General features: G+C 45.1%; 1 protein-coding gene across 3 annotated transcripts in view; it reads right to left on the bottom strand.

The window, feature by feature from the left end:
- The window catches only part of cntn2 (contactin 2), a 40,606-nt gene extending 18,080 nt beyond the window's left edge, over positions 1 to 22,526 (bottom strand). For 2 of the 3 annotated variants that reach the window (XR_007194905.1, XM_048255607.1), the window contains exons 1-16: positions 21,901 to 22,242; positions 13,316 to 13,392; positions 11,734 to 11,875; positions 9,647 to 9,822; positions 9,384 to 9,479; positions 8,735 to 8,947; positions 8,316 to 8,418; positions 7,924 to 8,105; positions 6,114 to 6,250; positions 5,149 to 5,278; positions 4,567 to 4,717; positions 1,868 to 1,995; positions 1,580 to 1,755; positions 624 to 744; positions 273 to 431; positions 27 to 176 (exon numbers count right to left, since the gene is read on the bottom strand). Coding sequence is in view for 2 of the 3 variants with exons in the window: in XM_048255607.1 (XP_048111564.1) it covers positions 27 to 176; positions 273 to 431; positions 624 to 744; positions 1,580 to 1,755; positions 1,868 to 1,995; positions 4,567 to 4,717; positions 5,149 to 5,278; positions 6,114 to 6,250; positions 7,924 to 8,105; positions 8,316 to 8,418; positions 8,735 to 8,947; positions 9,384 to 9,479; positions 9,647 to 9,822; positions 11,734 to 11,875; positions 13,316 to 13,373 (2,122 nt within the window). In the remaining variant the exon portion in view is untranslated. Of the gene's footprint in view, positions 1 to 26; positions 177 to 272; positions 432 to 623; positions 745 to 1,579; positions 1,756 to 1,867; positions 1,996 to 4,566; positions 4,718 to 5,148; positions 5,279 to 6,113; positions 6,251 to 7,923; positions 8,106 to 8,315; positions 8,419 to 8,734; positions 8,948 to 9,383; positions 9,480 to 9,646; positions 9,823 to 11,733; positions 11,876 to 13,315; positions 13,393 to 21,900; positions 22,243 to 22,361 lie in introns of those variants that run through there. The other variant, XM_048255608.1, reaches the window with a different exon arrangement.
- Between the last annotated feature and the right edge of the window lie 1,956 nt (positions 22,527 to 24,482).

Below are 24,482 nucleotides of genomic sequence, written 5' to 3'. Positions count from 1 at the left end.
GTGGTAGTGGTCACTGCGGTTCTGACCTGCCTGCTTGGTCTGGATGGTCTGAGAGGGCATGCTAGGCTCGCCACTGCCAAGAATGTTGCTGGCGATGACCTGGAACTCATAGTCCATCCAGGGTCGAAGACCGATGACACGCGCTGACTCCGCGTTTCCCTCAATGTTGTCTGGATCTGTGCATATTCATTGGTCAGTGTTGCTTAGTCAGCATTTCTCTAATTTGTCATCATTCTCAAAAGAGTTGTGTACTTTTTTGGTCTTTTTTTTACCTGTCCTCATTCTCTTCCAGGGGGCCGAGGGATCTGAGCGGCTCATGATGACATACTTGCCAATGGGGCTGTGGTTGTCATAGCCACGGCTCCAGCGCAGCTCCACGGACGTCTCATTTACACTCTTCACCACCAGACCTCCCGGAGGACCCGGGGGGCCTGAGAGAGAAAGGGAGAGAGAGAGATAGAGAGAGAGAGAGAAAGAGAGAGAGAGAGGGGAGAAATGGTGGCAGAAGACAAAGTAAAGAACTCTGAAACAATGTACTGTAGTACAATGCATTTAATGACTCATAGATGTGCAATCAGATTACCACAATGGCACTCTGGCATGGCAAATGTTGGCCTGCCTACCTCTGACTACTAGTTTGGCGGTGGCGGTGGCCGTGTCTACGACTGTCTGTGCTGCGCACGTATAGGTGCCTGCATGACTCAGCTGCCCGTTCACAATCGCCAGGTCACCGATCGTTTCCTTCTGATAGGGCAATAACAACACTGGGCGTTTAGAGTTGAAAAACAGCACATATTTATTACAGGTGTGTCTGACCTCTTTGATCCTCGAACCAAATCAAAACATTCAGGAAATTAAACATTCAGGAATATTTACATTAAACATTAAATACAGAACCACTAATTATGATAAGATGTTCTGATTAAACAAAAAACAACGTTTGACGTTGCGGTGTGGTGTGTAGTAATTGTATTAATTAAATTCCACTGAATTAGTCTAGTAGAGTATAAATAACTTTGAGACCCTTTAAATAGGAAGAAAACTAAAGTGGGCCCTAATAGAGGGCTCTCTATTTACTATATGACTAGTATTATAACATATGCACTCTCATCCTATAGTAATAGTAATGATTGATATAGAACTGATTGCTACCTAAGGTGTCCTCTGCACAGTAGCTTGAATGTTAGTCCTCATTTTTGTTGCTTTGGATAAAAGTGTCTGATAAATGAATACATGATAAAAAAGTTGCTTTGGATAAAAGTGTCTGATAAATTAATAAATGTAAGTAAAACACCTTTATTGAGCTTGGCTATCAATTAAAATCATGCATATGCATGTTAAAGGCGTTTTACTTACAAATATCCTCTTGAGTGCCTCAGACTCGCTACTAAATTTGAAATCGTGTTGGATCTCTAAGCTGATGAGCACCAGAGGAGTACTAATTTCTCTTCACCCAAGCAGCACTCCTGGTGAAACTCGTTTGTGGATTTAAATGAATAAATGTATTGAACAAATGTAAATGTATCTGGCTTGCCCAGGGGGGTCATACTGAAGGTACATGCTGTAAATCCTGTCTCACCCCCTCTACACGCTGGTAGTGGCCACTGCGGTCCTCTAGGTCCAGAGGCACGCCGTTATGGGACCAGGTGAAGGTCAAGTCCATGGTGGGGTCATGGGAGGCATGGCACTGCAGGGTCACGTTCTCACCCTGGTTGATGTCCGCATTAGACGGTGCCAGGGTGATTTTAGTGGCATCTGATAGACAGATAGATATATCGCCAGATTTACAGCAACGCACATGGACAGACATACAAACAGTCAGGTAGACAGGCAGACAGACAAAAAAAGGATGCAGAGAATACTCTACCTCTCACAGAAAGATGTCCAGTGCTGTTGGCTTTCCCCAAAGAGTTTTCTGCGAAGCAGGTGTACTTGCCCTCGTCGGCGCGGCTGATGTTGTAGATATACAGCACGCCATCGGCAGTCACTGTCACCCTGAGCAGGGAACACAACCATGAGCGTTACCCACCAGCGCCCCTTAGGAACAGGCAGAGGCACGCACTTTTTAAAATATGCTCAAAAGCTGACACTAGATGTTTTATAATAAGTCATCCTTCGAGAGCTATGCAGTGTGCAATCTCCTCTCTCTCTCTCTCTCTCTCTCTCTCTCTCTCCTCCCTCTCTCTCTCTTTCTCTCTCATTCGTCTTTCAAAAAGTTTTCTCAGCATGGGAGACATTTCTGGAGAAATTCTGATGAAATCGTTCGCCACTTCTCTGACATAGCTTGTTGTGTTTTTAACCGTCCCGGGAGCAAGTGCTAATTTGTGCAGCTTTGTCTGCTGGTGCACTGCGAACAGGTGGGACCCCCTGGGGCTCAGCTGTCTGTGATGAGACGATTCACACACCCATCTGCCCGAGCAGTGGCATGGACTGATGCAATGGATGCCTACCAAAGGCTTCATCTTAAGTTACTCTACAGCTGCAGCAAATACAATGTGTACTGCAGATATCACTCTCCGAGAGTCTATGACTTTCAGAGGCCTGGTGAGTTAAGTAACAAAAACACAGTACGTCAAATTTTCCTGTCTATCTATGCCGTTACTGTCACCACCACTATGTAATATTCATAGTTTGGCAAGAGTTCGTTTATGAGTATCTGTTCTAGTCTAGACACAGATGGAGACACAGACTAAGGCGTCCAGTAGACTAATCAAAGCCTAAATGCAAAACAATGTAGGAGTGAACAGATAAGATAAGATAAGATATACTTTATTGTTCCTCAAGGGGAAATTAGTCTTGGGCTGTAAAGTACCTTCTCTGTAAACAACAATCACATACATGCAGGACATGGCTCTGATACAGGGAGAAAAAAGCCCTTAAATGAAAATTAAATTGAAAAAAGGGATAAATAGATTTCTAAAATTAATGTTTCCTTCCTTCACTTGTTTTATTCAGTAGAGCCACCGACGTAGGGAGGAAGGACTGCTTAAAACGGTTGCTCTTATAGCTTATGGCCCTAAACCGCTTCCCTTGATGGCAGTAGCTCGTATTCGGTATGGAGAATACATGTATGAGTTGGGTCACCAAGAATTTTATGTGCCTGGTTTACTATCACCTTTTCAAAAATGGATTAAAGGGATGGGTGATCCCTTCTATTCATTACCTTCATCGCTGTTTTATCTCTCCACGTTAGATTTAAGATGTACTGTGAGCACCTCATCAGGTACAATTAACTTTTCAGAAAGTGAGTAACAAGAAATCAACAGGGGGTGTATTGTGTCAAACGCAGAGCTAAAATCTGCAAAAAGGACTCTTGCATATGTTGCCGGGGTTTCCAGATGTTTGTTTATTAGGTGGGTCACGCTAATAACCGCATCCTCCGTACTGCGCCCGGCCCGGTACGCAAACTGGAGTGGATCTACAGGTGGGAGGCTATCTCCACCTTCAGCATGCGTACCATTATTTTCTCTAGACACTTCATAACAACACTTGTTAGTGCAATTGGTCAAAAATCTTTATTTTCGGCCAGACACTGAACTTATCTGAACTTAGGTATCGGTATTACAATGGATTTCTTCCATAGAGCAGGCACCGTGCAGCTGTCTAAAGATCTCTGGAATAGGGGACACCAAGCTGCTGTTAACTCAGCAGCGCATATTTTCAGTACCATGGCTGGCAATCCGGCCCTGTTTCTTGTCTTGTACATTTCTTGTTGATCACTTTCTGAAAAGTTGATTGTACCTGCTGAGGTGTTATTTTCCAAGAGAAAGAGCAAGATGAGTTGTTAAGCGAAGCCCAGTCTAATTCAGGGGCTAAGAGCTCCTTCTATGGTGAGAACCTTAGAAAGAAGTTGTTCAGCTCATCCACTCTTACCTCTTCGTTCGTAGTAATTCATTGTTTTTTATTAGTATGCAAGTTAGTCATCTTTTTCATAGAGTTCCATAATTCTTTACTATTACAGCTAGTGAGGCCCTGTTCCAAGAAGGTTTTCTGTTTGTCCCTAGCATTCCTAAGCATTTTGTTGAGCTCTTTCTGTGCAACTGCGATCTCTGCTCTATCTTTAAATGCTTTAAATGCCAGATAGAGATTTAGAATTAAATCATCTGTAATGAACTGTCAGGCATGTAATGAGCTGTGATATCAATTGACTTTACGGCCACCTAAGGGTTCATATTCTTGCCTGACTGCTCCACTAAATAGTCTCTCTGAGAACAAGAAAAACAATAGCAAAGGAGAGGGAAAGCAAGACAAGCCCTCCTGATGGGAGCGCATCTGCTGCCACTTACTGGTGTCACTTACAGACATGGAAATGCAGCGCTCCCTGCTGGAAGGTTTAGGTAATGCATATAGAGCACTTCTGTTTTGCATAGGTAAATGTTAGGGAGATGGAAAACGATATACCAATTATGCTGACAGAGGAAACTGCTGATAAGTGATAAGTGATGTGAGTGATAATGGACCGCTGCAGAATCATTGGTCAGCCTAAAGCTGTTTACAGCATAGAGCGAGACTCACAAAGAGCACCTCACAGAGAGCAGGCAGCGTGAGTCTGGCCCAGGGGCTCACCTGCTGCTGTTGACGAGTAGCTCGGTGCCGCGGCTCCAGAAAAGCGTGGGTTTGGGCGCGGCACGCGGCTTGCACTCGATCCGCACCTGTCCGCCACGCGCCGCAGGCACCAGCCTCCGCACCGGGTTCAGCCGGAAGTCCGGGCCCTGGACTGAGAGAGGGAGGGAGTGCCCAGACAGAGGGAGGGAAGGAGAGAGAGAAGGAGAGAGGGAGGAGAGGAGGAGGGGGATGTGAGAAAGAGAGAGACCCACGGGAATACATGGTACCATGAAGCCAATTCTGGGTCTGCAGGAGCCTTGGGAAGGGAGGTGAGGAGGGCATAAACACAAGACTGGACGGAGACAGGGAGGGGCTACGAGGCTTGACTGGACAGATGGGGAGAGAAAGCAATGCACTTTAATCATAAAATGAAATTGAAAAAAAGTTGAAATCAAACAGCAAAATTACATTATGCAAAAAAATCTGAAAGTGTTAAGAAATCGAATGGTGACTCAAAAGAGATGAAAAAGCACAGATGTACAGCTCTGTATGGGAGGGGCAACTCTCTGACAGGGCCTGTCGCGCTGAACTATGACCTCTCACCTTGAACCCTAAGTTCTGCGTTGGAGTAGATGGTGCCATGCTTGTTCTCCGCCACACACTGGTACATCCCAGAATCCTCTAGTGCCAGGTTGCTGATCTTCAGCTGGCCGTTCTTCACCTGAACTCTGGCCTGTTGTCAGAGGGAGGAGTCAGTCAGATGATGAGTTTACGAACTTGTTAACCAGCTTGTTTAACCACCCTATGATGGCTGACCAGCTAGACCAGCAAAACTCTTGCGAAAACATACTTAAGCTGGCTTACCCAGTTTACGATCGTAATTCAGCTTGTTTTGCATGTCGTGCCACCTCAAGCTGGTCATTTTAGCTGGTGTTGCTGGTCTTACATTGCTGATTTAACCATGCCATCTTATGTTGGTCATTCTAGAAAACCAGCATGATCATCTTACACCAATAATGTCAAGCTTGGCAGGCTGATCACCAGCATGACCATCTTATACCAGCTGTATCCCACATGACAGGCTGGTCACACCCACACCAGCATGACCAGCTTCTTCAGATCAACATGCCAGCATGTCCACCTGGTGGCCCAACCAGCTAGACCAGCAAATACCAGCTAAAACCAGCTACCAGCATAAGCTGGTTTCTAACAGTTTTGACCATCTTCAGCAGGGATATGCAATGATATGCTCCAATGGCTACAGCAATGGTGAGGACAATGCATCCGAGAAGAACTGCTGCTACATTGGCTCATTTGGTGTGTGTGTGTGTGTGTGTATGTATTTGTAAGTATGTGTGTTGTGAGTGCATGTGTGATCACATACACAGTATGGGAGGTATCACCTTTGAGGAACCAAATTTCTCCTGTGTCATTCAACACAATTCAACACCATAATTTCACAGAGATTAAAAAAAAGGGCATAAACTGATGTGGTGCAGGCAGTATGTGCCCACATGTGTGTGTGTGTGTGTGTGTGTGTGTGTGTGTGTGTGTGTGTGTGTGTGTACCTGTGTGGTAAGGGGCTGTCCGTTGCGGAGCCAGCGGATAGATGGCCGGGGCTTGCCTGCTGCCAGACAGCTCCACTGGAGCTCTGAGCTGATCTCCACCTCAGAGTCACTCATCACCTGCAACCACTCTGGCTGGGCTGCACACACACACACACACACACACACACACACACACACACACACACACACACACATACAGTATACACAGACAAATCAATTCTCATGTTCAGTTCAGTTCAGATCTTATTTAACAGTAGGCCTACATGATTTTTACAAGATTATTCGCTTTCTTTTAAGATTGAATTTGTTTTTAGAATATTTCGGATTTTATGAATTTAAAAACAAAATAGCAAAACCTAGCTGTCAAGTAAGAACAATGACAAACAGAGATGAAAAAGTCCGGTTTCAGAAAGTAAAAGTCCTGCAATGTATTGGTTCTACCTGTGCATTTAACACAGGTGATTTCAATAATTAGCTGATCTACCTGGCTTAAGAGTATTAGAATCAGCTGATTAAGTGAATGGTTGGAACAAAAATGTGGCAGGACTTTCACTTTCTGAGACTTTTACACTTCTGAATTTAAGCGTTTGGTGGGGTGGTGTGAGGCCAACAACTTGCTCCTTAATACAGCTAAGACCAAGGAGCTCATTGTGGCATACAGGAAGAAAAAGACAGACATCCAACCACTGGTGATAAAAGGGGACTGTGTGGAGAGGGTCACAGACTTCCGCTTCTTGGGAGTCAACATCATGGAGGACCTGACCTGGGGCATCAACACCACTGGGCTAGTGAAGAAGGCCCAGCAGAGACTTTACTTCCTGAGAGTTCTCAGGAAGGACAACATCCCTCAAAAGCTGCTGGTGTCATTCTATCGCTGCTCAATTGAGAGTGTTTTGACATATTGCCTCTGTGTTTGGTTCACAAGCTGCACTGTGGCACAGAGGGAGAGGCTCCAGGGGGTCATTAGAACAGAACTGTCAAACAGAACTACCCAAGCCTTTTATTGGCCTGACTTTGCACTAGTATTTTATTGACTGTCTATGCACAATTTCAACCAAATTTTGCTGCTCTTATTTTTTCATTATTATATGTGCCCTCTTATTTACTTATTTACTTTACTTTTTTGTTTTACTTGAATGTTATGTTTGTCTGTGGACCTAAATTGGTAAAATATGTCTTGTCTTCACCGTGGGATAGTGAGAAACGTAATTTCGATCTCTTTGTATGCCTGGAACATGTGAAGAAATTGACAATAAAGCTGACTTTGACTTTGACTTTGACTTTGATTAGGGCAGCACAGAAAATTCATCGGCTCTTCCCTCTCTGGATGAACTGCACCGTTCCCGCTGCCTCAAAAAGGCCAATTCCATCCTGAAAGACTCATCACACCCCGGTCACAAACTGTTTGAACTACTGCCATCAGGCAGGAGATACAGATCCATAAAAACCAGGACAAATAGGCTAAGAAACAGTTTCTACCCAACAGCCATAATCTCACTGAACGGTGCTACCATAGCATAGCTTTATGTTTTACATTTTATGAATGTGGATGTGCATGGGTGGGATATGTGGGGTGTAAAGTTTTTATGCACGTTTTTATGTCCTTTTATGTCCATAGTGACTTTTTTACTTATTTATTGCTACTTTTGCACTGAACAAGGAATGCACTTAATTTCGTTGTACCTGTGACAATGACAAATAAAGATATTCTATTCTATTCTATTTTATTCTATATTCTATAAATCTAATCACTATATATTTAAATCTGCTATCACAACTCTGCTGGTGATGTGAAGGCCATGACACCTGCCTTGCACAGTGATGCGGCCCTGGTAGATGTCTCTGCCCTCCGAGCTGTAGGCCTCACACTCGTACATGCCCTCATCCTCAAAGCCCAGCTCAGGCAGCATCAGGATGGAGCCCTCTGAGCTGACCAGAGCCTTCACCGGCAGGACACCGTCCACCTTCCTCCAGCGCAGCTTGGGCACGGGACTACAGGAAAGGGGAGGGTGTGGGGGAGGGGGGCGCAAAGGGACATAGAAAGAAAGGAAAGAGAGAGAGAGGGAGAGAGAGATGTGCAATCAGATTACCACAATGGGTTACACTAGAGATGAGAGAGAGAGACCAGAGATTTAGAGAGTTCAGAAGTTGGTGATGGTTTTCAGTGTGGTGATGGGTTCACAGGCTTCAGCGCTGACTTACTTGCCGTAGGCGAAGCACTCCAGCTGAGTGGTGTGCCCGGCCAACGCATAGGTCTCAGCGGGGAAACGCACACGGATGCTGGGGGCGGACTTCCTGGGGTTTGCTGCAGGTGCACAGAACATAAGACAAGACTCCTTTAAATAGAGTAGTGCACTGTGTGTGTCAATCTACCCCTGTGACAATTTATTGAACTCTACGATTTACTACACTAAAATATGCTGAATTACCGTAGCTATGTCTTTGTGTCCCTTAATAATCTGTGCAAAGATGAATAGACTACAGATTGTACTTGACTACTTGAAGTTTGACATTAAAAGCACTCTATTTAAATCTCAGTGTTGGCAGTCAGAAGTCAGTCAGGCCTGTGTGGAGGTCCAAGGGGGTCCCAGGGGTAGAGAGACCCAGAAGCAGAGGCTCACCATCGGGCTGCACGGTCAGTGGCACTGCCTTGCTGAAGATGCTCTTGGTGCTGATGTCCATGTTGATGGTGGTGAAACAGAAGTAGTTGCCACTGTCGTTGGCCGCGGTCTTGGCCACGTGGAGGTCGCCCGTCACCTGGGAGACAAAGAGGCGACCGCCGTCCGATGACACAAAGCTTGGGAACTCGTTGAGGAACCAGCGGTAAGAGAGGGCTACAGACATAGACATAGGTAGAAAAAAAAGTGTGAGCAGCCACAACAACCAACCCATTATTGAAATACATTTATTCTTATAAATAAGATATTTACAAATATTCTGTAAGGACTGTACAGATGTAAGGACTTCATACAGCATCAAGAGGTTGACAATCCCAAACTATCACATTTGGGAGACAGCCTGCTGTGAAAACATTCCATGGTGAACATCCTCAGCAGCTGTTTAAATGGATTCCGCAGGCCTTCACCATGTCTCACTGTGAGAAGTCTGTCTTGAGAATTTCTGTTCATCTCCTCAAAGTACACAAGGATGGAACCAAAGCTTTGGCATAATGTCTGCCCATTGAGAAACTCAGGTTCTGGACAGCCAATGTATTCCTAATAAAATGTCCTTTCTACCTGTCCATGCTGAGATCTGAGATTCACATCATACCGGGGTAGTGGGCAGAAGCCTGGCAGGCTATGAAGGTTCCGGAACCCTCATGGGCCGTCTGTGGAGTCCTGTTCTGTGGTGGAAAGTCATGCAAGTCTGTAAATGGATGAAAAAGAAAGCACAAAATGTTACACAATGTATGTTTTTTTTTAATTCACACATTAATGTTGGTTGGGTTAGGTTGGTTATAGTAATTAACATTGTATCTTAGGCTTATAACTGTGTAAGACAGAGAGAGAGAAAGGAGGGGGTTGGTTGCTCACAGCCAAACTTGAGGTTGGCAGCCCGGCTGATGATGGTGCCACATCGGTTATAGGCCAGGCACTGGTAGGACCCGGCGTCATGGTCATGCTGTGGGTTGGTGATCACCAGGTTGCCGGCCACCAGTGAGTACCGTGGGTCAGCACCCAGAATCACCTCTGTGCCATTCACCTGCCACCTGTGGGAGGGAGGCAACACAGACAGCACACACTGTAACTATGCACTGGGAGATTGTTTATGTTTATTTTGTCCAAAGCGACTTACAATGACATCGATAAACATTACATTTACTTTAAAATTAACAGAGAGGATTGAAGCGGAATCAAGGATCTTTGGTCCTATTACCTAAAAACAAAACAAAAAAGATTGTTGACAGACCATGGGAGACCATTATCATGAGATCATGTTAAGCATGCTTGCTCATATGCCATGACTGGTACACAGCACTAATAAATAACTGCAGGACTCATAGCATGCTAACATGTTGAGGGTGTAAGTTAGTACATTGTAAGGGTATAGGGTCAGGTATCTGAGAGACCCCCACACACACACACACACACTAAAACTAAAACACACTTTTTTTCTGTAATAATGGGACGCTGAGGCATACTCAAATACAACAAATATTTATTGCCATAGATGACAATCAAAAAACATTAGTAAAAACCTTTGAAAGTATTACAATTATGAATGGCGTGTGTGTCTGTGTGTGTGTGTGTGTGAGTGAGAGAGAGGGAGAGAGAGAGAGAGTGAGAGTGAGTGTGTGCGTGCGAACTAAGTGAGGCGTTCGATCTTCCAAAAAGCCGACATCCAAAACAATAAACAGCGTCTGCACTGACCGAATAAACTAGCCATTTTCTGTTTATTTTTTCTTAATTTTTCATGGTCATGTAATAATGTTCAACCGTGAATCTTCTGGGTGGTTTATCTGCATTTCTGGGGAATTCAAAGTTCTTAATTTGCACAGGGCCTTTTTTAACGATTTTAACTCGCTCTGCATCTCTTAAGGTGTCTGTCCATAACGCAGGGTCGTCACTGATAACTGTAGTGTATGGGTGTTAGGGCTACTCACGTGCTGGTTTAGTTTGCAACCAAAGCTTCTGCTACTGAAATGGTGTCCGTGAGCAGCACCAACAGCACTAGTCGGACTTGGCAGTGACAGTGATCTTGTCCCTCACGACTGTTTCACTTAGATCAACATCATAATCATCATCATCATCAGTAGATAGGCTATGTAGTGCAAGAGCTATCCAAATTACTTTCTTCCGTGGAAGAATTCTTCGACTGGAAGAAGTTGGTTAATTTAGGCAATTTCTTTCGAAATTCTTCCTCCTCCCTTTTTCTTTTTCTTTTATCACTTCCACTCTGGAAATGTTTCATGGCTGGCTGTCAATCGCTCAACTCCACACCTCACCAAGACCTCGTTCAGATAGCTAGTTGCTGCTATGGTGACAGGAAGCGGACCTGCAGTCATTGATTTTATGATGAGTTTATGAGCAATCATGAGGCAAATATTTTTTCAATCTTTATTATGGATTAGAATATATTGTTTGGATGCGGTGATCATTTATTTAAAAAAAAAAAAAAAAAAAAAAAACTAAATACGATAGGGGGATGACGAGGCCCCAGGCAATTGCCTGACCATGCCTAATGGCAGGTCCGCCCCTGCTGAGAGAGTCAGTTCAGCTATCATATTATTAATCAATCAATTATGCAGTCTTTATTTTTATGGCACATTTCATGCAAGAACTGCCGTGATATTATGAGTAAAAGTCTGCTCACATCATGTCGACTGCAGGGTTGCATTGTGGAAATGTTGATTATGATAATTAGCGGTCATGATTATGTAATTATGCTGAATAAGATATGTTATTAGTGCAATTATTTGGCTGATGCTGTGACAGCAGGGGGTGTTACCTGTAGGGGGAAGTGTGGGGTGGGGGGGGGGGTTACCTGTAGGGGGCAGTATGGGGATGTTACCTGTAGGGAGCAATGGATGTACTACCTGTAGGGGGCAGGTGGGGGAGTGTTACCTGTAGGGGGCAATGAGGGGTGTGTTACCTGTAGGGGCCAGTAGGGGGAGTGTTACCTGTAGGAGGCAGCAGGACTGGCTCTAGCCTGGCAGCTCAGGGTCACCTTCCCCTCGTTCAGACCCTCCGGGTAGATCAGGCCCACAGGCTGCTCCTCAAACACTGGCCCGCTGTCATGTCCTGACACACACATATCTCCACCTGCATGTGAACACACACACACAGAGATCCATGACACACACACACACACACACACACACACACACACACACACACACACACATAGACACATGAGAGACACACACACACATGCATGAGACATGCACATGCACGTACACACACACACACACACGCACGCACACACGCACACACACACACACACACACACACACACACACACACACACACACACACTGCTTAACAGTATCATTTTCCCCCTAGGATGGCAATTCCGCTGTGAAAAGGCAGAGTCTGGGAAAACCTGAGTAAGGATGCTGAAGTGTGCTTCTCTGACCTGAACTGACTGTGGCTGTAACTAACAAAACAACAATTCCTGAATGAGAACTCACACTCGGCAGACCCCCTGAAGAGAGCTTACAAATCCCACGCAGCTTCCAGCTTCAGAGAGCAGTCTCAGAAGCATGAGGATCTTAAAATACACCATCCTTTCACAGCTTTATTGTAATTATGGCACTCCAGATGTCTCAGCTAAAAACAAAATAACCACCACTACTTAACAGTTGCGCTATATAATTCATAATTATATGCTGTACAAAATCATTCATAATTAAATGTGCCATGCAGAAGGCCATCACATCAGTGTCACCTCTGTGTGCGCATAGACTGGGTGATGAGGCCAGTGAATAATGGGACACCAGAATGGTGGAGTGTTGACATTAGACCCAGACATGGTGGACCTGGGGTTTCAGGGTGGGGGTGGGGGTGACAGCTCAAAAACAGGGGTGGATGGGCTGTGGGGTTGGGGGGCTTAATGGCATGGCATCTCAACATTTGCATCAATCATTCATGAGAGACCACATCCTCTTAACCCTGCGAAATGAGAAAATGGGCTGAGGTGGTGGTGGTGGTGGTGGTAGGGCAGTCTCCATCTCATCGCTTGCTGATTTAAAATAACACCATCAATAATGAATCCACTCTTAATCCACCACCCCTCCTCCTGTCTCCTGTCTCTGGGGGGAGAACCCCTCCTCTGGCTGATTCCGACACACTTTGACACACTCTTCACGCTTTGGCCCGAAAGGTGAGCACTGCCGGGAGACCTGGGGCATGAAAGACATGGACCTCTCAAAGCAGCAAAGACAGTCCATCAGCAAGATCCAAACGACCGCCCCCTACCCCACTCACCCCTCTCTCACTCTGTAATAGCCTCGAATGAGATCAAAACTAATAGAGTGCGGCTTAAGCAGTCCCCAATAGGATCAACTGGGAGGTGAGTATTGATTAAATGCACAGATTGCACTGTATGTTACTTTTACGTTAACAGCACAAGAAGCCAGCCTCGGTGGAAAGATTCTCGCTTGCTGTTGGCATCACTGCGAGCCCCCTGTTGGTCAAAGAAACATTGCGGAGACGCGGTGTGAAGTGCGGAGTCGTCCGATGAAGAGGGACGAGGGTACTCACCGAGGGCGTAGGTCAGGGCGACGGAGCTGAGAGCCACCAGGACAGACAGACCTCTCATCCTGCGCTCACGGCTGGGCCTGCGGAGGACGAGAAAGACGACAAGCGCCAGGTGTTACAGTAGGCTCGGAACACAATTTACTGCACATACTGTAGCAGAGCCGCAGAGGCAGCGCAGTGAGCTTCGCAAGCATACAAAGAGCCCGAGGTCAGCTCCCACACTAATGGAGAGGATAGAGGGAAGGGCTGATGGAGAGGATCTAAGGTTAGTGCACATGTGTCTAGGAAAGATGACTAATTGCTGAAGTGGCCAAGGACGACAAATGTGACACATTCGGTGCTCGAAGTTCCAGGAAGATGGAGAGTGTGATGCTTTTGCGTCACGTCTCTATTATTTTCCTTGTTTTCTTTTTTTTTAATTATTTTTCAACAAAAGTGGTCGTCAATGTGTTGTTCAAATGAACATACACAGACACACATATACACCACACACACACACACAAAAAAAATGTGTCATTTTCCAATCACCTTTTGGACAGAAGCTCTGCCTTCAAGCTGCACAAAATGACATCTGCTTACATAGAAAAGCTGCTGAAAGGCCATGCAATCATGGCTGAAAAGCTAACATGACTCAGTGTCACAGTCCTGGATCAAATAATGGTTGAACAAATGTCTTTCAGATACCCTCCCAGTTTCAAGAGGGGTACTTATACAGCACTCTCAATCACTCACTCTCTCAAAATCACCCTCAAGGGATCTCCATCTAATATAACAGCCACGCATGCAGCCCAGGCAAGGACAAGATGACAGCGAATTTCATATCTTCACTTTGAATTTGACTTTGACATGCACAGTGTCTGCTCCCAGAGAGGATGTGCAGTTTCAATAAGGGGGTTGTCATAGTAAAGATCCAAAGTACTTAAGTTACCGTAACAGGGCTAATTTGAAGGCTAATTAGACTTTTAGGTATGTCTCTGACTACTGATAGCAGATTTTACTTGAATGAAGCCTTGCACAAAGCCAACCTATCCTTTTCCAACCACTCCAAGTGTGAGAGAAGTTCTGTGAGTGTGAGGAAGTGTGTGTGTGTGTCTGTTTGTGTGTGTGTGTGTGTGTGTGTGTGTGTGTGTGTGTGTGTGTGTGTGTGTGTGTGTGTGTGTGAGAGAGAGAGAGAGAGAGAGTAGAAACCATATCTGAAAAGAGGTTATTGTCCAGTTAAGCCCTGAAATGGGGAGGGAGAGAGAGAGAGAACACAGAATTCCATCCCCCATCTAATTCTCTTTCGCTATCTCTTTCTCTCTCTCTCTCACTGTCACTCTCTCTCATTCCCCCAATTTTCCTGTTTTCTGTAGGCCGTGCTCAAGTCTAAATGGATCCTCCAGCTCAGCAGGGAAGTCCAGTGAAAGCTTACACCCGAGCTGCAGCCCAACAGAAACAGATCATTGTTGAGCTTCACGATGTACTAGCGCATAAGACAAAGAAGCTCAGAGAGGCCATCCTCACTCCATGCTCAAGGCTGCATGCACAGATGGTCTTGGATGACACTTCAGATGCAGATGAAGTCCCGTTAGGTGACTGACTGACACTGTGCGCTGATTACCGTGACTGATGCTGATTGGAGTGCCCTCGCATCAGGACCACACAAGAACTAGCGTTGGGGAAAAAGTCAGGGCTGTGCAGAGTAATCGACTTCCCAACGTCTGTGAGGAGCATCCCCCGGCCCAGCACACAGATTCTCCTCGGGATTTATTCGATCCCTCGAAACCAGAAACTTGCCTCCTGACATGATTCAGGCCGTTGCCCTCCTTGACGTGCTCCATATTTTATTTATCCTCCACGCCTCTGCCTGCATGCCTGGGGCAGTGCAGCTTGAGTGCTCCTCAGGCAGCTGCTGGGACCCCCCCATGTCTGACCCTCACCCACACACCCCCTCTACCAGCATCCCCCAAGCCCAAACATCTTCCTCTTACACAGCAGGGGATCCTTAGTCAGACCACACAAGCTGCATTTATTTAAAAGTTAGACGGTTTCGATCAGCTCACGGCTTAAAGAGACACGCATCTCTGCAAAGCCGGCCACTTGGGACAGTCTTTCCTCTGAAGAGGCCATGGGTAACCAGCTACTTTAGGGATGCACAAATCCGGCTTTCTCAATCCCAGTAACAGTACGTAGACATTGGATAATGACTGATTCTGAGCACAGATCTGATATCATTGTTTTTATTAGTGTTTAACAACCACCAAACTGCTGACCAATTGTTTTCAGCTCTCTCCATGCTATGCTAGCTCTCCTTCTAGCCAGAGATCTACGGGCACATTGCTGACACGTGACATAGTACACACACATAGGTGTAAACATAGAAGAAAACAGAATCTAATTGAGTTGAATAGATTGGACGACGTATCACTAATACCAACAGTTCAATTACCAGAGCCCAGTGATCAAATCTATTTTGGTCAGCGCCGTGCCAATATGCAACATCAGTATCACATCCGTTCATCCCCATTCATATACCATTGAGATCTTCAGCTTATAATGTTTCCTTCAAAAGTAAATTGTGAAGATGTCACAATGCTTTGCTTTACTACACAGTGTAAAAGTCACCTTAATCAGTTAAAATGAAATAAACAATTATTATCTTGATACGGTACAGTCATTTTTTAACAATTTGCAAGGCAAAAGGCATCACCAGCAGTGAGCTGTGGCACCAGTGTGTCCAGACGAGAGATTAACATCCCTTTACCCCATCGCAACATGAGACCACTCATCCTAGTAACACGACACCCTGCCCAGTGCCACGGCTGTGACTCACAGCCTCGACAGTGCAAATGACTGGCTCATCCTAATCTCTCTCTCTCTCCCTCTATCTGTCCATTCATCTATGCTTCTTTGTTTGCCTCAGCGTAGGAGTACTCCACCCCAGATCCTGCCCTGATGATGTTCTCAGGTCATAATGGACTCTTGGCTACCCCCTAATCATGGGTGAGGGAGGGTCCTGCCATATGTTGGATAAGCACATTCTGTGTATTCACTGCAATTGATGCCAGAAAAGACCCCACCACAGACCACAGACCTGCAATGCAACATGAGGAGAACTAAGAGTTAGCCCTCTGTCAGGAAAACCCACTAAAGCCCACACGGGACAGGTGCCTCATTCCAGTGCCTCCAACAATGTCTTTTTAAACTGTTAAACAGGAGAAGGAAAGGCTCTGCTACCCCCTACTGAGAGCACAGGGTGAGAGTGTGTGGGTTTATGAGTAGTGGGGTCACACACACTTTGCTACACAGTCCTGTGAAGCCCTCTACAGTGCGAGCTCTGTTCTCTCGGCTCTCTCACACATACTGTACCTGGAGAGACCCTCTCTTGCCTGAAGTCTGATTTGGGGATTAAGTTCTGCTGGACCTGAGTGTGTGTGTGTGTGTGTGTGTGTACGTGTGTTGGGGTTGTTCTGCTGGACCTGAGTGTGTGTGTACGTGTGTTGGGGCTGTTCTGCTGGACCTGAGTGTGTGTGTACGTGTGTGGGGGTTGTTCTGCTGGACCTGAGTGTGTGTGTACGTGTGTTGGGGCTGTTCTGTTGGACCTGAGTGTGTGTGTACTCGTGTTGGGGATTAAGTTCTGCTGGACCTGAGTGTGTGTGTACGTGTGTTGGGGCTGTTCCTGTGGTTTGGCCCTGTAAGCGTGCCTTGAAAGCATACCAGGGATATTGTGCACCACCTGTTCCAACAGGGAGATAATTCCCTAAGACAACAGTGTGGCGATACCCGCTTGTCTAGAAAGTAACCAGGGAAGCGTGCGTCAGTCATACGAGATATGATAGAGAGACAGAGAGAGAAAGACACAGAAACAGAGAGAGAAACAGAAAGAGAATGAGAGCTGTGATCTATTGACACATTACAAAAACACCCACAGCACATGCGTGCTTGACTACATTAGAGAGAGGTTCATGCATATGGTTTTACGCCTGACCTTGCTCCCAAGTAATTAAACTGCCTATTATCATTCTTTTGAGGATTACCAAATTAATCTCAATGAAATTAATTGAGCAATGTATTTTGGTTGAATAACCACTAGGCAAAATATAAAAATTGGTGGTTTACTGCTGAAAATAATTACCCAACCTCTAATTTACAGGAGAATATAAAATTGAATAGTGCATTACTTAAATACAGGCTCTCCTCTTCCTATTTGTCTGACAGCATACAAGAGATGGGTAATATAATCACTGTCCTGCACATGTCTTCAGATATGGTGGACACAGAGAGACGGCTGTGATGAAAAGGCCAAGAGAGCGCTGACACCGAGAAAGCAAGACCACATCTCATATTAAAGAGCCAATACTGGATGTTCTTTGCTGCTGTACGGAGAAATCTAATAGATACCCGAGGCATGACTAGGAGCGAAAACTGATGTGTGTCTAAGATGTCTATAAATTAGGCGTTATTGAGAAGTGATTTCGACTAAAACTGTCAGTTTTGACGCTGAGATGATGCTACTGCTACTGTGAGATGCAAGCAGGGAACAGCTGTGGCTCCAATCAATGTGAGCGCACAAGGAGATGAGGATGTCACTGTCCGTGTGCGCTGTCACAGTTCAGTGAGCAGGGGAGGTCCACTAACAACCTGCCCACGCCGTCTGGAGCTGTCGGACGGAGGATGAGCTGCCGCCGTGACACGTCTGTGATGTCAGACAGATGGCAGCATCTCACGTGCAGGGACACCATGAATGAACACCTCCTTGATCCGTTGGCCCTCATAATATATACAGTACATACATACACACACTAAACTTCTCTCTCTCTCTCTCTCTTTGTTTTTCTCTCTGTCTCTCACACACACGCACACACACATTGGACACATAACACAGGTGACATACAGCATGAACGCACATACAGAAATGGACAGGCACATAAACAAAGGGAAACATATTTAGAAACACATCTGTCAGTGATGAACGTCATTATAAAAAAATAGTGGTTGCCAATCACTTCTTCTGTGTTCATGTAACCATCTACAGTATGTAATTTAGTGTGCATGTACAGTATGTGTGTCTTGTGCATGTGTCTTTCTGTGTATGTTTGTGTGCGTGTGTTTGTGTTTGTGTGTGTGCGCTGCGCGTTTGTGTGTGTGTGTGTGTGTGTGTGTGTGTGTGTGTGTGTGTTTGTATGTCTGTGTGTATGTGTATCTGTTTACATGTGCATGCGTCTATGCATATGGCAAGGAAGGGGCTTCGAGGATGGCCGTACCCTCCTGGGCGAGCTTGGCAGGACTCTCCACGGCACGCCAGCGTGACTTCATTTGGTGCACGAGAAACCAGCGTCTGTGTCAGGGAGGCACAGAACAAAAGGGGAGTCTATTCTGGCATCCACCCGCCACTCACCACCCATCCTCCTCAGTACTCCATTCTCCCCCGGCACACACAACATAGCCGCCTTTATGCACACACACACAACAACACAACACACACACACACACACACACACACACACACTTCACATTAGCACTGGACGGCTCCTCAGCCCCACACTGTACCCCTTCACAACGCCTCTGCAGCCCACTTCATCACACACAAGCCGCCCATTCTTCCTGGCGGGCTCTCAATCTCAGACGGAGTGAATGTCTCAGGATGCTGCTCCTTGACCTTCGATCCCCATGTCCTCCAATGAGCCCACTGTGCCCGTGTCGAACCCGTCTCACGGGAGGTCATACGGCCACAGCTGGCCGAAGACCAGACCCAGAGTAGGCCATGTGCTGAGATGGTCAGCATCACAGGACATAACTGATAAATCTGATAAATGATTTTCTCTCTATGTGTGCATCCCATGCTTGAACACAGCCTAGGGGGGAAGTGAGATGAGAGAATTTAAAGAGACTAATGGAGAGGTGGAAGTAAGAGCTCTTTGCGGTCAGCATAACCGAGAGCATTACATTACATTACATTACATTACATTTGGCTGACGCTTTTTTAACCAAAGCGACTAACAACATGGTAAACAGTAAGCAGGGGGACATATGAGTGCTTGGGCTGAGGAGAACACAACTGAGCAGATGTAGAGGTATATGTTACTGTAAGACTCCATGTGCATGCGTATGCCCTTGTGTGTATGCCTATATAGCAGTGTTTCCCATACATTGACTTATTTGTGGCAGCCCACCACAATATCAACATTGACCACCACTATGGTTTTCCAGGTTGTACTAAATTGTGCTTAAATCTGGTCAGCATCATAATCACGCTGCACTAATTTGTTAAAAACTGTTGCATTCAAGTTAATTCTGCAAACCTAACACTACAAATAGAATTCAATTATGTGAGAAACACTGATGTGTTTGTGTGTGTGTGTGTGTGTGTGTGTGTGTGTGTGTGTGTGGGTGTGTATGTGTGTGTGTGTGGGGGAGGGTGCATCTAACATTTTGTGTGTGTGTGTGGGGATTGTGTGCATGTGTGTGTGTATGCATGTGTGCGCTTGCATGTATAATGTGTGTGTGTGTGTGTGTGTGTGTGTGTGTGTGTGTGTGTGTGTGTGTGTGTGTGTGTGTGTGTGGATGTGTGTGTGTGTGTGTGTGTGTGTGCGTGTGTGTGCATATAATATAATGAATATAATGTTCTTTAGATGCCTGCTAAGATTGCTGACAGTCACCATGATGTATCACTGCTGACTGGAAGAAAAAGACCAACTTTCAGCAATACCAAATGCAGTGGGGGAAACAAAGCCAAAAGGATCCAAAGCAAACTGAAAGAAGCAGAGAGACACCCTCGTTGTGTCTCCCACCCCTCTTCTGGGGCACGGCAGCGTACAAAAAATAAGTAGCGGAGTCGGCCCTGCTAAAGAAGTCAAATCCCCTGAATCTTTCATGAGAATAAACCAGCCAGCCTGATTCCGATGGAGTCGTCAAGCTATATGTACCATTGATTAGCCCATGAATAATTCCGTGCTTTACTGGACGAGTTCCGCTCAGGAAGGAGTTGGTGAATGATTGAGGCTCCATGTAATTGGCCACATTTGTGTGTGTGTTTTTTTTTATGGCTGATGGCTGAATTAAGTGTTGAAATCCAGATGCTGCTCATTGGGTCTTGTGGTCAAACGGGACCAGCCTCTTCCCACCCTGTCCACCTCACCCTGCCCGCCTCTAACTAAATGTGGGATCTAATTGCCTGTTTACCACACCTGGGATTAAGAACACTGTTTCTGCCTTCCACTGACAGCCAAACAATACCAACATGACAAAATAGGGAGACATAATAGGGGGCATAAATGCACACAGCATTACAGTGGACTATCAGCATTTCAGGTCTGAGTCGCATACCTAACATTTGATCCTCAACTTTATACTTTACATTAAAATAAACTATCATCAGCTCTTCATAGTTTACCACATGTTATATCCTCCGCTACCCAAACCCTTCCCTCTCCTCCCTCATTTAAACTGCTTTCCCCTCCACTTTAAACCTTCACCTTTCTTCTTAAACACAATCTTCCACTTCCAACTCCAGCATCCTCTCCCAGATGCCTCAACACAACTTAATACACCACATTAGTTCATGTTGCTAAACTAGTTGTTTAGTGCGGGCTATGTCCACAGCAACGGTAGATGTCTCAACTTCCATAATAGTACAGTTCGTGAAAACACCTAGGTTAATCCAGTGTGTATGGGTTAGTATTAGGAGGTGGAAAGCAAGAGACTCCTATCAAGTGGAGACTTCAACTCACAGAGCGACCCACATTAGAGTGGGAAGCTAGGTGGGAAGGGGCGAAGCAACCACAGAGGAAGTGTCTATCAAAGAAAGACTTTGTTCAAAGAACCAGTTGCAAGGCAGTTGCATTCTTGTCACAAAACACAGACCGAGAAATTCTTGTCTTTGTTCTGAAAAAGCGGTGGTTGCCCAAAGTGTATCTATAATCTGAAATTCACAAAAAAGACGGAGACAGCCCATTCCACCAGGGTGAGTCATAGAAACATCGACTTTGTAAGACACAGTTCTAAGAACAAGTTATTTGAGTTCTCAGCGAGCAACTTCCCGCACTCATATTCGTCTAGTTTACATAACGTTAGTAGCCTACTTGCTTTAAACTGAAAGGCATAAAATGCTAATTTAACCTCAAAGATTTGTCCACATTTTTTGCATTAGGAAACGCCACATCTCTGTAAAAACTAAATGTTAGTAGAACCCGGTAGTGTTTTTGGGGTTGCAGTGCACCTGTTAAAGGGATGTAAGCCGGCTATAGCCTACCCACCTGCCAGTTGCAGAAGACAAATAGTGGGTTTCCCGTTACGGACGAACAGATTTGTACAGCACACTCGCCCCCCTGCATTACGACATGCCCATCATACGCAATGTGGCCCGGTCTGTGCTGTGCACATCCGGATCACGTTGAACGAGGCCCGCTACCTATGTATAACGAATTCGTACCTTGCTCCCCCAATGCGGGCCAGTGTCGTAGGCTACATTCGTTCAAACCCATCACACCAACAGATCGACATAGATAGCTTTCCCCTCGTTTGACATTCTAAATTAGGCGACATCACTTGAGGAAATTAAAGAAAGCCCTATTTGCGTACTGAAGTAATCTCAAGTGAAAAAATCTTACCGTAATTAGACAACGATAACAGGAAAGATCTGGATGCAGGATGTTGCCTCAGTGGCTGTTTTGACTCCCAGCAGATGAGATGCGTACACTACCGATCATGCGCAAGGAGGAGGGTGATGCAGCGCACATCTGATGCTCCGTGGAGGAGAGGAGCCGACGGGATTGTCAGATAACAGGCGCGCCTCTATCCCGATGTGGGGTATTCGTCAGCGTAGCTAACCGTCTGGCGCTCTCTCCTATCGCGTCAGGACGTGCTCAGCGCAACTGTTTCCGTCATTAGTGTCTCAGATCGCCCTCTCTCTTGCTTTCATTTTGAGGGACACTTTCTCTCTCTCTCTCTCTCTCTCTCTCACACACACACACGCACACCCTCTCTCTCCACCCCTCACTCATCCAGCATGCTCCAATCCACTGCTTTCATTCACTGGTGCACACGGCAGCACCAGCCCCTCCCGACTCACCTTCGTTGTCTCCTCCGATTGAAATGAATAAGAGAGAGAGGATAACGGTATTGTTCGGCCCTTTGTTGCCGGTCCTCGTCTCCCCTGCGTACTGAATCATGTGGATGGGGGGTAGGTGGATGTACGCCCTTCCCCCCTTCCCACCTCTCCAATCTGCAACAATATGCTCCTAACACACGCAATCACACAATTGGGAAGCACACCCGCGCCCACCAACACACACACACACACACACACACACACACACTCACACAGCATGATTTTCGTGTCTCACACAATTTCACAGAAGCTACACCTGGTGCCTGAGAAACGATTGCTCACACGTTTTCTCGAGGTGACTTATTAGCACCCAGTGCCCACATCACATCATGTAACACCTATTGGTCCTGTGGTATTATACTAAATTCACAACACGACAGGCACCACAAAATTAAACCAAAATGATTACAAAGTATGTGTGGCAAACAAAGAAAAAAACAACTGTTTCTTCACAAACCATACAGAACACATACAACAAATAATAATAATAATAATAATAATAATAATAATAATAATAATCCAGTGTTTTTAACTTTTACTTTACATCTTATTTTCCATTTTTAATCATTAGCAGTATTGGTTTTATAACGTTTAATTGTGTATTTTATTACCTTTATGGTGTGTTTTAGTAACCTATGTATTTTAATTGTGTTTTATATTTCTATATTCTATTTTCATTTGTCCCTCATGTATTTTTTGTATTATTATTATTATTATTATTATTATTATTATCATTATTATTATTATTATTATTATCTGCTACTCATGCAGATATGTTAGGTCAACATAATGGTTCTCAAGCATCAAATTAAAATCTATGCAAAGTCAGTTTAAAGTCAAATGTATTTGAGGAAGAGTGTAAGACTATAGCAAATGCATTGGACAGTGTGCTGTTATGGATTCTGCTCTAATTAATGAAATTTAGTCTCCCACAAGTGAGAAAGCCACCTAATGAAAAGCTGGTTGACTTGTCGGGCTGCCACAGGACAGATGTTCAGTTCAGATCTGAATGACCTTTCTGACCCCTCTACTTGGACAACTGCTCTGAGATCAGCACCAAAGGGCAGAAAGCCAGGGTAAGATAATGGACGCTATCAGGGGAAGTCGCCAAGGCAATGAATTCAATAAAGAAATTCAGTCAGACAGACAGACTGCCCTGTGCATGGAGATGAGTGAGATGTATCTGGCCTTGAGAAAAGATCCAGTTACCGTAATGGAATCAGAAATGTAGTAAGATGACTCCAAAAACTCTAAATGTGCCATGTAGCTTTACAGTACAGGACTGGAAGATTATGGCTGTTTTTCACAAAATAAGGTAGTTGCAGAATGTATCATATCATGTGCAACACAATAAATTATGAACGAAATGTGCAGAATACAGATTAAAAGATAATGCACATTTTTCAGTGTGCATTATCTTTGTATCTGTATTCTGCAGAGGTCAGTGTTAATGAACGTCTTTAATGGAGTCGGTTTCCGTTGCGTGGCTACTACAATTCCCACTTATCTTAATGATTTCATGACCTGTTCTCTTTTTCTACTTCTGCTGCTGTCTCTCTCATTCTCTCTCACATTTTGCATGGATAGTTAAGAGCTTCATGAGTTCTCAGTTCAGCTCAGTAACTACTTGAGCAGGATATTTTCCTTTATATTTTATGTCTTTGGGAGATGACATCCTATCATACCAATGCTTATAAATACTTGATATATGGATCTCATACTGTACACATAAAATGTGTAAGCAAATTTGATCCTGAAATGAAATAAACCATTTGTATATTTACTTGTAGGCAAGAAAGGGACTGACTATTTAAAATCCCCTATTCTAATTACTTCTTGGGCTGAAATGTTGCATGGAGTTGATGTTCTTATTGAAACCACACCCATGCAAAATGCAACATATCCAGACAGAGTGACAGCCAGACATGGGTACTACAGACATTGTCAGATGACACGAGGAGTGTCCCGTTCCGGGAACGTTCCTCCCTGTCTGCTGTTCTCCTCTCCGGGCTCATGCGATACAGCCGGGAGGATGCTGCCTGTCGTCTCAGTGTGGACTCCCTTGGGAAGCCCCCCCCACTA

The sequence above is a fragment of the Alosa alosa genome, chromosome 10 (genome assembly GCF_017589495.1).
Source record: "Alosa alosa isolate M-15738 ecotype Scorff River chromosome 10, AALO_Geno_1.1, whole genome shotgun sequence".
Taxonomy (NCBI): domain Eukaryota; kingdom Metazoa; phylum Chordata; class Actinopteri; order Clupeiformes; family Clupeidae; genus Alosa; species Alosa alosa.
This window is presented reverse-complemented; position numbering and strand designations above follow the sequence as displayed.